Source organism: Sorex araneus, chromosome 4 (assembly GCF_027595985.1).
Source record: "Sorex araneus isolate mSorAra2 chromosome 4, mSorAra2.pri, whole genome shotgun sequence".
NCBI classification, from domain to species: domain Eukaryota; kingdom Metazoa; phylum Chordata; class Mammalia; order Eulipotyphla; family Soricidae; genus Sorex; species Sorex araneus.
This window is the reverse complement of record NC_073305.1, coordinates 179,876,781-179,891,950: the sequence shown is the minus strand read 5'-3', so window position 1 is coordinate 179,891,950 and position 15,170 is coordinate 179,876,781. Positions and strand designations below refer to the sequence as shown.

The following is a 15,170-nucleotide window of genomic DNA, read 5'->3' as shown; positions in this document are numbered from 1 at the left end:
TAGTTTTGGAGCGATAGCACAGCGGATAGGGCGTTTGCCTTTTACACGGCCGACCTGGGTTCGATCCCTCCGTCCTTCTCGGAGAGCCCGGGAAGCTACCGAGAGTAACCCATCTGCACAGCAGAGCCTGGCAAGCTACCCGTGGTGTATTCATACGCCAAAAACAGTAACAAGTCTCACAGTGGAGACGTTACTGGTGCCTGCTCAAGCAAATAGATAAGCAACCTGGAAGACAGTGCTACTATCTCTGGCTCCTCTCCCCTCCATTTCATACTTTTCTTTCAGGTCTTTCCGTTTCTTGTCTGAAAAAAAAAATCATATTGGCAGGTTAAGTTTTACAATGCTGTATTTCTCATCTCCTTTCCATAGGTAATAAGTTTAAAAAGTTGACCTGAGATTGTCCAGGGTATCCGATGTTGAATTTCATTCTGTAAATAAGAGCTACTAAAGCTATCTATTCTCCCCAGACTCATTTCTATACCCTCACTCCCGACCTCTTGGGGGTTAAGGTGTGAGAGAAGCACTAGTGAAGGTGGACAAGAAACATGAAATTCTAAGCTTCCTCTTCATTAGAACATCATTGCTATTTAGAAGAAAAAATCGTATTACCTACACAGTTTTACAGTACAAGTTCAGGTATTAGGAAACAGTTGGAGCGATAGCACAGAGGTAGGGTGTTCGCCTTTCACACGGCTGACCCGTGTTCGATTCCTCCGTCCATCTCTGAGAGTCCAGCAAGCTACCAAGAGTATCTCGCCCACAAGGCAGAGCCTGGCAAGCTACCCGTGGTGTATTGGATATGCCAAAAACAGTAACAATAAATCTCACATTGAGAGACATTACTGGTGTCCGCTTGAACAAATTGATGAGCAATGGGATGACATTCTGACACTTCTACCTGAATGAGAAGGGCTCCTACTTCACTCAGTAACTTGCATTTTTAAGATATCAAATGCAACTTTGCGAAAAGGTAGAACAACATAATTTTGGGATGACAACTCTACTAGTTTGAAGTGGTCTTTGTAGCTCCTTACACAAGCAGTACATCTTCACTGTTCTCGGTTATAAACCATGCATTATCACTGCTACCTGCCTTTGCCTGTGCTACAATTTCTGCCTGTAACCCACTTCAGGATCCAACCTAAACTTCCCCTTGGCAGAATTAATTGCTCTTCATTGCTGTCACAAAGAATTTCACTTCTTTTATGACCACATTTATGGCAAGGTCATAAAGTTATGTCTCATAGCTGTATGATAAGGAAACGGCAAGGGGCGAATCAGTCCAAAGCTTCAGACAACTTCCAGAGGAGACTTTAAGTAATTACGCCCCTACTGCTCATTCTTTCCCATATCTTATATTCCCCCTTATCCTACAGAAATTGTTCAATGCGAATTTCTTCCCAATAATATATCAACTTGTATGTTGATTTGCTTTGGGACCAGAGAGATAGTGCAGCAACTAAGGCACCTGGTTCAGCCCCAGCTGACCCCGGTTTATCCCTAGTGCAGCAAGTGGTCTGAGCACAGAGCCAGGAGTAAGCCCTGAGCACAGCCAAGTATGGCTTAAAATGCAAAGGAATTTTCCATCATTACTTGCAAGACCCAGGCTATGGTGTGTGTGACACATGACAGGGGTTCTAACAATATTATTAAAACCTCTAGTGCAGAAAGCCAGGATATATACCATAATTTTATGTCAAGATGACATCCATCCTGCACTGAAGTGACTTGCCCTAGTTGATGGTGCCTCACATTAGCAACTGGAGCGATACTATACAAAAGCATTCACTTTTTTGACTGCAGAAAAAAAGGAGAAACTGAAAAAGACAGGAATTGGTACTAATTGAAATTTACAGCCTGCGATTTCTCTAAGCATTGGCATGCTTCTGGAATAACTTAATCAGCTAAAAAAAAAAACAAAAAAATACCTTATTTCAGGACTAGTCTCTTGCGCTTGATCCTTTAAGAAAAAGCAAACACCAGCTTGCTCTTCAAGCCCACGCTCTCCCATGAACAAATAACTGGGTTTTTGTCACCACTTGCTTTTTAAAGCTAGTGTTCTATTTCTTTCCTTCTCCCACCTCTACTTTTCATTCAATAAAAGCTGAGTCGGGGCTTCAGTTGAGTGAGGAATGTAGCCATATGCTCAAAACACAAATCCAATAGGACTGAAAACATGAGCTCTGAGCAGCAACTACTGACACTTTGTAAAGTGACAGGTATGGGTGGCGTGGGGGTGTGGGATAGGGAGGGTATGTGGGACCACTGGTGCAGGGGAGATGACACAGGGGGAGAGACTATTGTTGAATAACTGCTTGCATAAAACACAAATATTAGTAACTTTGTAAATCATGGCTCTTTAATAAAATTTTTTTTAAAACTACCTGCATCACTAAATAAGAAAAAGAAAAACCCCAAGACTGCGCATCCCTACAAAACAAATGTGACAGAACTGCAGGTTAAGTCACAAATCAATGACCCTTACAAGAAAAAAAAAAAAAAAACGAAAGAAAACCATGCCTTCTACCCGCTCCCGCGCCGGAAGGCCCCAAAAGACGCGGTTCCAGCTCTCCCGCCACCGAGCTGGAAGGTACCACCCTAGGCGGGTCAGGAGATCCGCGGACACACCCAGCACGCCCGGCACGCCCGCATCCCTCCCATCCCCTCCCTGGGGCAAGCGCGGGTGCGCCAGTGCGCAGGCGTCCACCCGCCAAGAGCCCCCCGCCACTGCGCCTGCGTAATCGCGGGGGATCGGAGGGAGAGCGAGAAGCGCGCCTAAATCCTAGAGAGGCGGGCTCACGCGGGCTGGGGGAGGGCGCGTCTTCCGGGAGGTCCGGACGCCCTGCGGCGCACCAAACTAGCACCGAGATGACCGCGGAAACGAGGCTACGTTCGGTAGCCATCGGAGACGGGACAGAAGCCGGAGCGGCGTCCAGGATGAAGTGGACACTCCCGGGCGGCCGGCCTCCGAGGCGGCGGAGTGGACCGCGGCGGGTGTGCGCAGGCGCGGTAGGCTCCCTCCACGTGGGGCCGGGCCGCGGCTCCCCGCGCTCGGAGCTCCCACCTCGGGCCCCGCCCCGGCCTCAGCATCTTTCCGGTGGCCCCGGGCCGGCCGACAGGAAGGGAGGGTGGACTCAGCGGCTTGGCCCCGCCCCGCCCGCCTCCCATTGGCTCTGCGGGAAGGAGGGCCCTCGCACCGCCTTCCCATTGGGACGCGCGTGAGAGCGGCGAGTCCCATTGGGCCGGGCGGATTTAGGCACCAAATTCAAAGATTTTAAAAGTACCAGCTGGCGCCTTTTAGCCGATCTTAGCTCCTGCGCGCCGGGCTGCTCAGCGGGTCGGCCGCGCCCGCTGCTCCTCTCACCTGAGGCGGACCCCGCTGCCACGGGCATGAGCCGCTACCCCTGCTCCTCACGGCTTCCCACCTGCGCCTGCCGCCGCCACAGCCACTGCGCCCTGACAGCCTCCGCGGCCCGCCGGCCCTCAGAGAGTGAGTGAAGGGAGCGGGGCTGCGGCGGGGCGCGCGCGTCCAGCCAGCGCCGCCTCGGCTGAGGGGGGCTGAGGGGACTGAGGGGGGCCGAGAACCGCCCCGACCCCCGACGCCGCGTGGCGCGCCCGAGCCGGGGCCGCCCCGCGTCGCGGGCAGCTGAGGCGGTTTCGGGACCCCGAGTGAGAGAAGAAGGGATGGGACTGAGGGGGGCTTGAGGGGACGGGGAAGCTGAGGCGGGATGGCGCCGGGGGTCCGACGCCCGGGACCCCGCGGTGCGGGTGGCGGCGTCCCCTGTCGCCTCTGAGAGAAGAGGTCACCTCCCCCCGCGACCCCGGCTGCCCGGGCGCCGGAGCCCCCTCCCCCACCCGGGCCCCACTGACAGGGCCCGCGGGACCCCGACTCTGGCCGGGGGCCGCCCCCGTTACCTAGCCACGCGCTCCCCCCTTTTCATGCAGGGACCCCCCACTCTGGGGGAGCGGCGAGGCGGAGACCCCCGGGTGGGGGCGCCGTGGCGCGGGTGGCGGGCGCGGGAGATCCCGCTCGCGCTTATCTCCCGCCTCCGCCCGCCCGCCCGCCCGCGCCCTCCAGGGCCACCGCGCCGACCCCTCGGGTCTCCCGCCAAAATAGCGGGGACGACCCCCAGCCCCCGTCCCTCCGCGGACCCCACTCGGGCAGGATGTCTGCCCCTCAGAAACCGGCGCTTTTTTTCCTGGTAATTTTTCCCCCCTCAGCGCCTGGAGGCGGGCGGCCCCCGGGCGGGAGGGAAAAGCCATTTTTTTTTTTCCGTCCCCTGCCCGGGATTCAGGCCCGCCTTGGACGGCGTTGGGAGAATTGGGCTTTGCAGAAACTTTCGATGTCCCTTTGTATCTTCAGCTTGGCGGGGGAAATGAAAGCCCAAAAGGAGACTTTATTCTTTTCCTCACCGCGGCGTCTCCCTCCTCTCAGAGAGATGCGAAATGCATGCAGGTTCACCTCAACCCCATCCACAAGGACGACCACCCCCCACCACCACACACACACCGATTTTCAGTTAGCCATTGGGGTCTGTAAGGTTTGGGGGGTCGCTGAACGAGGTGACTTTGGGGAGGTTTTTTTTCTTTTGGTTTTTTTTTTTTTTTTTTAACCCTTACTGGGTTTGGGGCGTTTAAGCCCATTTCTTAGGAGATCCTGAGTCGTGGAGGCTCCCTGTGAAATTCTGAAGCTCGGTGGGTCACTCAGGAGCCCCGGATGGTTTGATTTCAGTTCTTTTCCGTCATCTTGATTCCACTTTTCTCTCATCTCCTTACATTTTCTTTTCTTTCTAAATGGGAGCTAAATGAAGGCGATTGCATCCAGGATCTTTGAAAAATGGGCTTTTCTAAAATTTTTCTCCTAGGTTTTGCAGTTTCAAGGTCACACAGGCCGTGGGCCTCAAACTCCTACTGTTGGGCACATGGTGGGTCTTGGTGAAATTGAGGGTTGTGGAACTTAGCAAGGGAATCTCACTTTGAAGATTTTTCAACAGTGGTCTATTTCACTGTGGGTGTTTTTTGGGGGGGTTTTCTTTTTTTTTTTTTTTTGCTTTTTGGGTCACACCCAGCCATGCTCAAGACTACTCCTGGCTATGCACTCAGGAGTTTCTGGGTACTTGGGCGACCATATGGGATGCCGGTGTTCAAACCCCGTTGGGCCAGGTGCAAGGCAAATGCCCTACCGGCTGTACTATCACTCTGACCTCATCACTTTTTTTTTCCTTCATATGAGGTGTTAGATGTCTTTGGAAAGCTGAATGGAAGGTTAAGCTTTGTCCAGTTGACCCTTTCACCAGTACACAGCCCAGTTTTTTATCGTTGGAAAGGGATGTATGATATTCCAAGATGTCCAAGCTATTTAAGAGGAAGCTGATCAAGGATTTGCCTTTGGGTCTGATACCTCTGAAAACTATATGATACATGCTTCTAGTGGGATATTTCTGACTGCTTTTATAAAAGTTCTTGGTATGTTGTACAAAGGGGAACACATTTGAATTAAACCAGTTTTACTATAGGCTAATCTGTATAATTAAGAGTGGTACCTACACCTTTTTTTTTTTTTTGGATCACACCTGGCAGTGCACAGGGGTTACTCCTGGCTCTGCACTCAGGAATTACTCCTGGCGGTGCTCAGGGGACCATATGAGATGGGATGCTGGAATTTGAACCCGGGTTGGCCGCGTGCAAGGCAAACACCCTACCTGCTATGCTATCTCTCCAGCCCATAGTACCTATAACTTCTTTGTGCATAAAGGACCCCAAAATGCCTCTCTCTCAGAAAAACCAATAAATTTTCCAAAATCTTCCATTTGGCCTATTTCAGTTCATGACCTGTAGTCATGAGTGGAGCATGAGTGGAAAGTAGAGTGGGAAAGGAGCCCGCACAGGAAGCCATTCCATGTTTCACTCACAGACTCCACAGCAGTTCCCCTGAAGTATATAGTTTTGAGATACGGAGACACCCTCCCACAGACATGAGGAGCACCTACAGCCTTCCACACACTGGCATTTTTCTTTTCTCATCAGTATTATAAGGTTAAATGAAAGGGAGTCGTTTGAGTTCCTGTTGCAAAAGTCTATGGAGGGATGTGGGTTAGTAATGATGTGATGAAATGTTTCTGTGGATTAAAGCCTATTTTATCTCTTCCAGTATTTAGTCCACATTTATTTTCTTGCCCCCATATATGGATGGGAAGATTAAGAATTCTTTAATTTGTTGAGTTTCCTCCCACTCAGCAAATGTCATTATACCTTAGATGCTTAAAATTTGACCTCTATGGGGGGAAGGGGATAGTTGGTTTGGGGGACCACACCCAATAATGCTCAGGGATTACTCCTGGCTCTGCCCAAGGATCACTTCTGGTGATGTTCAGGGGACCCTGTAGGTACCAGAGATCAAATCCAGGTTGGCTGTCTAAGGACAAGTACTCTACCTGCTGTTAGTATCACTCCGGCCCTTAAAAATCCAATATTCTTAATTTTGTAGACCAATATATCTCAACTTGGGGGGTATATGATGAAAACAGGACATTGGGAACTATGATAGGAGACCAGGAAGAATAGGGAGGAGCCACAGGAAGGATACAAGGTGGGAAGTGGCCATGGTGGTGGGGAAAAGGTTGAGAAATACTCCAATAGAATTTTCATTTTCCCTTCAAGGAACAGAAAGACATGCTTACTAACATGTCTTTCTGTTCCTTGAAGAACCTGACATTGTGTCCTATATTTCCTTCTGTTTGGAAGGTTTCCCACTTAAGAATTTTAGCCTTAAAAGTCTGATTCTTGTCCTTCACCCTATCACTATGTGGTCATTAAATAAATGAGGTTACAGGACTAAAATCTTGACCCTTGTCTTACTGATTCAAGGGGTTGTGGAAACACATATCCTCCCTTTTTCAAGGTATCATCGGCCAGTGCTATTAATATCAGTATTTCTCAGACTGTGGTTATTGGAAATCACTGAGTTCCTTGAAAGAATGGAACTAGCCTTTGGCTGTGTGCTTTCATCTTAAAGCACATTTCTTCATTTTACATTTTAAAGCTAGACCTAGTACGCTGCAGGCAGCTTTGGGACTAATGAGAAGAGCTGAGTCCCTGGAAGAACTGGTTCTAGGACTAAACCAGTATTTAAGGTGATCCTACAACACTGTTTAGAGTCAGAAAATAAATAATACCTCTAAAACAAAATAATAGAAGTATGTTGGATCGACCTGGGCTTAAAACACTTTCTGGCTGTTGGGTTCACATCTTTCAGTTGAAATGCTTGCAGGGACTCTAGGGATTGCAGATAACAATCTGTTAGGGTAATGTTTGCACTCAAGGGGGCAAGAGATTTGAGTTTGTTATGTGTTACCATATACTTAGAAGGCAGGCATTCTAAACCCCTATACTATTCCAGTCTCAAATTCTTTTTTTTCTCTAACAAATCTTGTTCAGTGAAAGAGATTCTGGAGAATATTTTTCCAGTAACTTACTAAAGATGAGCAAGGAAAGACTGCCTTTGGAAAAAAAATTCCTACTATACAATTTGAGACCTCTTCCTTTTAGCCAGTTGAAACAAAGGTGTGTCTTTGTTAGTGACATCCACTTACTTTTTTTTTTTTTTTTTTTTTTTTTAATCCTTAGTCTTTACTTGAGAGGCAAAATGAAAACAGACTCTTGGGATTTTCATTCTTTTGAGTAGAAGTAAAACACTGAGTTGGTTAGTTTAGATTGGAATTTATATTTGCCTTTTCAGTCCTGGATCTCTTTGTAGGGCCACACCTAGTAGTGCTCAGGGTCTACTTCTTGCTCCATGCTCAGGAGTGACCCTGGGTGGTTCTAGAGGGAACTGTATGTCATGTGGATTTTACTGGGTTAGCCACATGCAAGGCAAGAGCACTCTCTGGCCCTAGGCATTGGAATTTCAAGAATTCGCCTGCAAGGCTACTTTCTATTGAAGTATTCTTTTGACTTAAAGGTTTTGCTCTAAGTAAAAATGATAGAAATTAATATGGATAGGTTGCTGTACTGAATGGTTCATAGACTTACTGTACTAATTAGTACTGTGATTAGTTGGTATTTGATATAGTAGAGGAGAGTACATCTGAAGCATGTGAGGACCACACTTAACCTGCCAGTCAAGACTTCCAGTGTTCTGCTACTGTCTTGTTACCTCACTATTCATGCTCTGCCCTAACCTTATACTCAGTAATGTTTAGCATGTTTCCTAAGCCCATGTACTATATTCCTTGTCAGAATTGTGCCTTTCAGCCAGTACTCTTAAGAACCTTTTGTGCCTCAATCCTAATCTTTTAATGTAGTGGTTCTCTGCAAAAGAATGATTGAGAGACTTTGCTGCTGACTGCCTTTTCACACACTCCTAATCACTGTTTGTCAGTGACTACAGTTGGACCCGTTTATTAATCACCCCGTCTAGGGTACTAGTACTGCTGATGATATGAAATGGATTGAGACTACTAAAAATCTTAATGGTGCCAAAGCTATACCCTAATAACAAAGAAGTGTTTGATCCAAACTGTCATAATTTTTTTAAAGTATTGGGAAGACAGGTGGCAGTTAGGGATAGATTTTTTTTTAAGTTTAACTTTGAATCAATAATGTAGTCTCTATAGACTACAGTTCTAGTTCTCCTTGTATAGATAATCCATTCTGCAGTACCCTTTCCAGAATAAGAAATAAATGCTATTTATAAGATTAGAGTAATTTTTCTCACCATATCTCAGTCATTAAGCTTGGATAATTCCATCAATGAGGTAGTACAGTGGATAGGACACTTGGCTTGGACATGGCCATCCCGGTTCAGTCTCCCAAGCACCACCAGGAGTAAACTCTGGGCAATGCTGTGTGTGACCCAAACCCCCACAAAAAAGACAATTTAACAGCTAAGTGGGTAAGTACTAAGATAAAGCACTAATACAATACAAAGTGTTTCTGTTATTCCAATTCAAGAAGTATGGGTGTTTGGAACTTTTCTATTAATAAGTAAACATGTTCTCTCTCTCTCCTTTTTTTTTCCTGTAGATAGTAAAGAAGAAAGTTCCCCTCTTTCAGTCACCATGAAGTGTGGTTTTAACTGTAAACATGTTCATTCTGGACTTAAACTGGTAAAAGATGACGGTGGGAAACTGGTTTCCTGCAGTCCTTCATTGGAAGGTTCCAACAAAGAATGCATTAAAGACTGCAAAAGGTTATCCGATGTTGTATCACCAGTTGTAAGGAACCCCAGGACTGCAGAATCTGAAACTGAAAACAAATTCCTATATAACAAGGAAAATGAACATGTGCAACAAATATTTAATAGTTCAAATATAGTGGAACTGGAAACTAGTGGACCCTATGAAGACAGTGGCTATTCTTCATTTTCCCAGCAAAGTGACCTCAGTGAACATGATGAATGTAGCTTGCCCCTGGAGGAAAATTTCACTGGAAGTCCACAGTCTTCTCTGCTATATACCCAAAGCCCTGACCAATATCCCAACAAGAATTTGCTGCCAGCTCTTCATTTTGCAAAAGTAGTTTGTTCAACATTAAAGAAGAATGCCAAAAGAAATTCCAAAATGGACCGAGAGAAGATGAAGGAACTCATATCCTGTGGAAATAATAGACTACAGAATATAATTGGTCGGAAAATGGGCCTAGACTATGTAGATATTCTCAGTGAACTCTTCCGCAGGGGACTCCGACATCTCTTAAAATATATTTTAACCCAGCTCAATGATATGGACTTAATCAGGTAAATATTGTTACTTGAAATCTTTCAGTGTGGTCTTAATCATTTTTTGTTAGATGCCTTAGCACCACCAACTAATGCAAAAACAGTAGAGTGCAGGTGATTGAGGTATTCATTGTTGCCTTTAGTTGAAGTATTTTGCCATTTGTACCACTGAGATAAAGATAAGCTTGGGGGGCACACCTTGGTTCTTGGTGGCCAAGAACCCTTCCCCTGGCCAAAGGACAGGAAACAAGGAAGAAGGATTAAGGATGGGAAATGGAGAAACAGGCCCCAGGCTGGTCATTGGTAGTCAGTTTATTTCTCTCCCCACCAACTTTGTCCAAACTCTCCCTTAGAGCACAGGTCTCTCCCTAGAGAGACCTTTAACTTCCGTGTTACATAGCATAGCATGAACTGTCTTCCTGTGTCTGTACAAAAAGGACATTGCTTAACCATGCAAGTGACAAAGGAAAGAAAAAAGCAGTATAGGATTATTGGAATTGGGTGTGCCTCAGGGGCACTGTTGTGGGAGTAACTCAATAAACCTATGCTTCCTGCCAGAGAAGCAAGGACAACCCAATGTTATCCAACATGTGTTTACCAGTTATTTCAAACTTCACATTTAAGCTCATTTTTACATTTGTTGTAAAAGAGCCTATTTTCTAGTGTACAAGTCTAGTGGGTATTGTGACTTGTAAAATGTTAATTTCTAAAGTGATTTTTTTTTTTAAGTCTTTCCAATGTAACAACTACCTGTCTTTGACAGTGGTGAAAATATAATAGAGACTGGTAATGGGTTTCATTATGGCCTTTTCTTATACCCCTTACCCAATTCCCTTTGTTCCAACAGTGAAATTCAGGATGAGTTAAAAATAAAATTTTGCTGATTATTGGATTGATTCAACTGGATGTCATTTTTGGGTTTCTTAAAACTTAAGGCAGTTTTTGTCAAAGGCACACACTGTGTTTATAAAATAATTATCAGTTTTTATTGGTTAACTTCATTAGAGGTAATTTATTTACATAATGAGTTCTGAAAATGAAATTGGTTTTTACTGATAGCTGTGTCTTCAGGTGTACTTGAGGATTCTGAAATATAACCTCAAGCCCCTAGTTCAGACCAGTTTAATTCCAAGAAGTATTTCAAAAGTACAGTACAATTTTTACACTGTTTTGTTTGTTCCTCTTAACTCTTTGTAAATTTTAATTTATAATTTGCTTTCCAGTGTATCTAAAGTTAGCACAACTTGGAAGAAGATTCTAGAAGATGATAAGGGAGCGTTGCAGTTATACAATAAAGCAGTACAAAGAGTTGCTGTAAGTCTTTGCAATTGATGTTTCCTAGTACATGGAGCTAGAAAGATAACTCTTGATTCTGGAGGCCCCAGGCACTAAGCACCTTGGCATTGAGCCATCCAGCTCAGTTGACAGAGCATCACTGGGCTTCATATCCATCATTTATTTCTTGGTGTTCCCCTAAAAATGGAATGTTCAGAAAGTATAAAAGGGAAAATTGCTATTTTGGAGAATTGACCGTCTATTTGTAGCCGTTTATGTGTACTTTTTCAGTTATTGGATAAATAGTAAATTCTCAATATGCTGGATGTTAATCTTTATGTAAATGAGTTTACTCTTCGATGTTTCTGAAAAATCAAGATCTGTATAATTAAAAGTTCATGCCTAAGTTGAACATACTAAGTTCATTTTTATATTGCTACTTAAATTTACACAATGCTTATGTTCTCTAACTTCAATTTCTTTATTAATTAGCTAGTATTTACAGAAACTATAAAATCTGTAAATCTGAAAGATGGTTTTGAGTATATTCATGACCGTTAACATTGGCTTTTGCCACCTACTGATGGTAGAAGGAGTGACTTAGTTTTTTTACATGTATGAAATGCTGTGTAGACTCAACTTGTCAACTTGTGGCTTCCTAAAATTTTTAGTTTTCAGTTTCTGTAAGGGTTGGAGCGATAGCACAGTGGTAGGGCATTTGCCTTGCATGTGGCCGACCCAGGTTCGATTCCTCCGCCCCTCTCGGAGAGTCTGGCAAGTTACCGAGAGTGCCTTGCCCACACAGCAGAGCCTGGCAAGCTATATGTGGCATATTCAATATGCCAAAAACAGTAACAACAAGTCTCAAAAAAAAAGAAATGGAGACATTACTGGTGCCCGCTCAAGCAAATCGATGAGCAACGGGGTGACAGTGACAATTTCTGTAAGTCTTACTAGGTTTTAAATGCCTGGGTACGATTTTTAGGCGTGTATAGGTAAATTACATTAGGATGCCCTTTACATTATACTTTTTTCACATGTATAATCAAAATGCCTGATTGCAAAGGAAAGTATTTTTGACCTATTAAAATTTTATATTTTAATTAGGAAAAGAAGATTAAATTTTCGTCACAAGCCTTCACAAGAGAGTATACTGTGATCCGAGCTGTGTTAGCTTCTGTTCAAAAATCAGCTGTCCAGATTCCACAAAAAGATACTGGAACCAAGTTATCCAATTCAGTTGGTCAGAAAAGTTCTACTTACAATCGACACAATGAATTCTCCGAGGTAATTTTTAATCAATAAATTTGAAACGTGGGGCTGGAGTGATAGCACAGCGGGTAGGGCGTTTGCCTTGCACATGGCCGACCCGGGTTCGATTCCCAGCATCCCATATGGTCCCCTCAGCATGGCCAGGGGTAATTCCTGAGTGCAGAGCCAGGAGTGACCCCTGAGCATCGCTGGGTGTGACCCAAAAAGCCAAATAAATAAATAAATTTGAAACGTGGGGCATTTGTTGTTAAAGTGGTTGGGAGTTCTGTTGCTATAATTGGAATTGTAATTAGAACTGTTATTGTTAAGTGATGACCTTCTGTCCCTATTTTTCTACTCAGAAATGCTGGAAACCAAGAAACTTATTCACCCAACATAGGGGCTAGAATAATATAGTGTATAGGCACTTTTGTTGCTTGCAGCCAAGCCAGGTTCAATCCTGAGTACCCTGTGCCCACCTGGAATAAGCCCTGAGTATGTGGCCCCAAGACAAGCCAAAAAACCAGTCCCCCCACCCCTAATTAGGTAAATATTAATAGGTGTCTTTTAGTGCTGGAAATAATAGATACCATTTGACATTGTTCATGGAAACACTATAGATGCAATTTTTAAAACCCTGTTGGTCTTGCATTGGAGATAGAATAGTACTGTGGGTAAGATGCTTGGCTAGTATGCATCAGACTGGGGTTTAATGCCTCGTGCCCAGTAAGGTCCCTGAGCACAGCCAGGTGTGGCCCAACACCTTTCCCCTCCAAATAATAAAAATCCTTGTTAACTTTGTTTAAAAAAATCAGTTTTATGATTTGGGACTAATAGTGCTTAGGGACTACTGAAGGCTAAATGTGTGCCCAGGGTCATAGAGGTGGAGACTAGGGGACGTGTAGTACAGGATTGAGCCTGGGCTTCCCACATCCAAAGCACGTGCTTCATCCTTCAGAGCAATTTCCCTGGCCTAAAGCTGTATTTTCTAACCTACTATTCATACTTCATAGAAAAAGCCATAACAATTATCAGTTAAAATTCTAGAATGGAAGATGATGGCATGAAACTAAAGTATAAGAGTAAATAACTTCTAAGTGATACTAGGAAGACTTCACAGAAAAGTTGGCACTTAGGTATTGATAGGTGAATGAAAGTAGTGAATGAAAAGTAGTGTTTCCTACTACAGGTCACTTGACTGACTAAATTCCTTGGGTTTAGGAGTTATGTGACTCTAGTATTTTCTTATAGGTGATGGGAAAGGCTTAAAAATGTTTAAACTAACTAAACTACATTCTTCCCATACTGTAATCTGTTTGTGGGTTTTCTTCTAGGTTGCCAAGACTTTGAAAAAGAATGAAAGCCTTAAAGCCTGTGTTCGCTGTCATGCACCTGCAAAATATGATTGCTATTTACAACGGGCAACCTGCAAGCGAGAAGGCTGTGGATTTGATTATTGTACAAGGTGTTTGTGTGATTATCATACCTCCAAAGACTGTTCAAATAGCAAACCTCTAAAAGCCAGTTACAAAATGGGTCCTCTGCCTGGTACTAAAATAAGCAAGAAGAATTTAAGACGATTGTGACCTATTAAGTAACTATATTTGATCATGAAGATTAGTTCAAAATGTTAGATTTTAATTTTTAAAACATTCAAATGTGATCTTCAACTATGTTGAAGTCAATCTAAAACATGGGATTATTTTTCCTAAGTATTTTGCAGTATACTGAAAAAGTTTAAAATTCTTAAATCAAATTTAACATTTAAAGAAAAAGGGAAAACTAGTTATTTGATATATTTGTGATTAAGAGGGAAAAGTAAAACAGATTAAACTTTGATAGAAGAGTGCCATGTTATTTTATCTAGATACTCATAATTATAAACTTTATTCCCCATTTGAGGTCTTTACTTGACATACCAATTGAACATCAAGTTCTGGATGTTTGTCACATGTTTGTCACATGATTTTCAGTGTTTGTATTATTTCCTCTATAAAAACCCGTCCTTTGTGAAAACTTCCTTGTTTTGCTTTATCTGTGAAACTTTTTAATGTTATATATGTATGTAAATATTTTTGTATTTTTTATGTCAAAGTGTCTTTTATATATGCACATAATAAAAGTGAATTTTGGTTTTGTTTTGAATAAAATATTATGTGAACCTTCTTTTTTTAAATATTTGATTACATTTAAAATTTGACCACCAATTCTACCACCATATTTTAGATATTTCCATCCTGAACCCCAAACCCTGGCCCAAAGCAGAACTGAAATAATTTCTTTTGTATTGTTTGTTATGAAATATCACTGAAAATGCTCCAAATAAATTTCCCTGGAGGAAAGTGTGAAGATTGCTGTGGTTCACCCAGGAACCATTAAGTTCTTCTCTAAAGATATCACTACCATGTTTTTAAAGGTTGAGACTTGTGTGCTTAGATTGGTTGCCTCCTACCTAAAACCCCATCAAATGTGCGGTATTCTTGGAATGGACTGGAGAGACTGCACAGCAGGTAGGGTGTTTGCCTTGCACGTGGTCGACCCAGGTTTGATTCATTCTTCCATACCTCTCCAAGAGCCAGGCAAGCTACTGAGAGTATCCTGCCTGCACAGCAGAGCCTGGCAAGCTCCTTGTGGCATATTTGATATGCCAAAAACAGTAACAAGTCTCACAGTGGAGACATTACTAGTGCCCACTCGAGCAAATTGATGAACAATGGGAGGACAGTGCAGTGCTACTCTTGGAATAGGAGTGATGTGAGATTTGAGTTGTCTTGAGGTCCTTCCTGGTGAGGCTCGGCCCCAGTATGAAGATCAGCTGTGAGCACGGCAGAGGTTGAGTTCTGGAGGTTTTCAGCTGCCAGGGTTGAGTCCCTTGGGGCGGGTAGGGGTCTCACCCTTCCCCCTCCGGGGTACCCCAAATAAAACA

At 43.8% G+C, this 15,170-nt stretch overlaps 1 protein-coding gene across 1 annotated transcript; it reads left to right on the top strand.

Moving 5' to 3' along the window:
* Positions 1-2,758: 2,758 nt before the first annotated feature.
* On the top strand, positions 2,759-14,581 carry FBXO5 (F-box protein 5). The gene is made up of 5 exons (XM_012932972.2): positions 2,759-3,490; positions 9,025-9,736; positions 10,942-11,032; positions 12,101-12,280; positions 13,579-14,581. Exons 1-5 carry the CDS (start codon positions 3,391-3,393, stop codon positions 13,828-13,830), a joined length of 1,335 nt encoding a protein of 444 aa, XP_012788426.2. The 5' UTR covers positions 2,759-3,390; the 3' UTR covers positions 13,831-14,581.
* Positions 14,582-15,170: the final 589 nt, after the last annotated feature.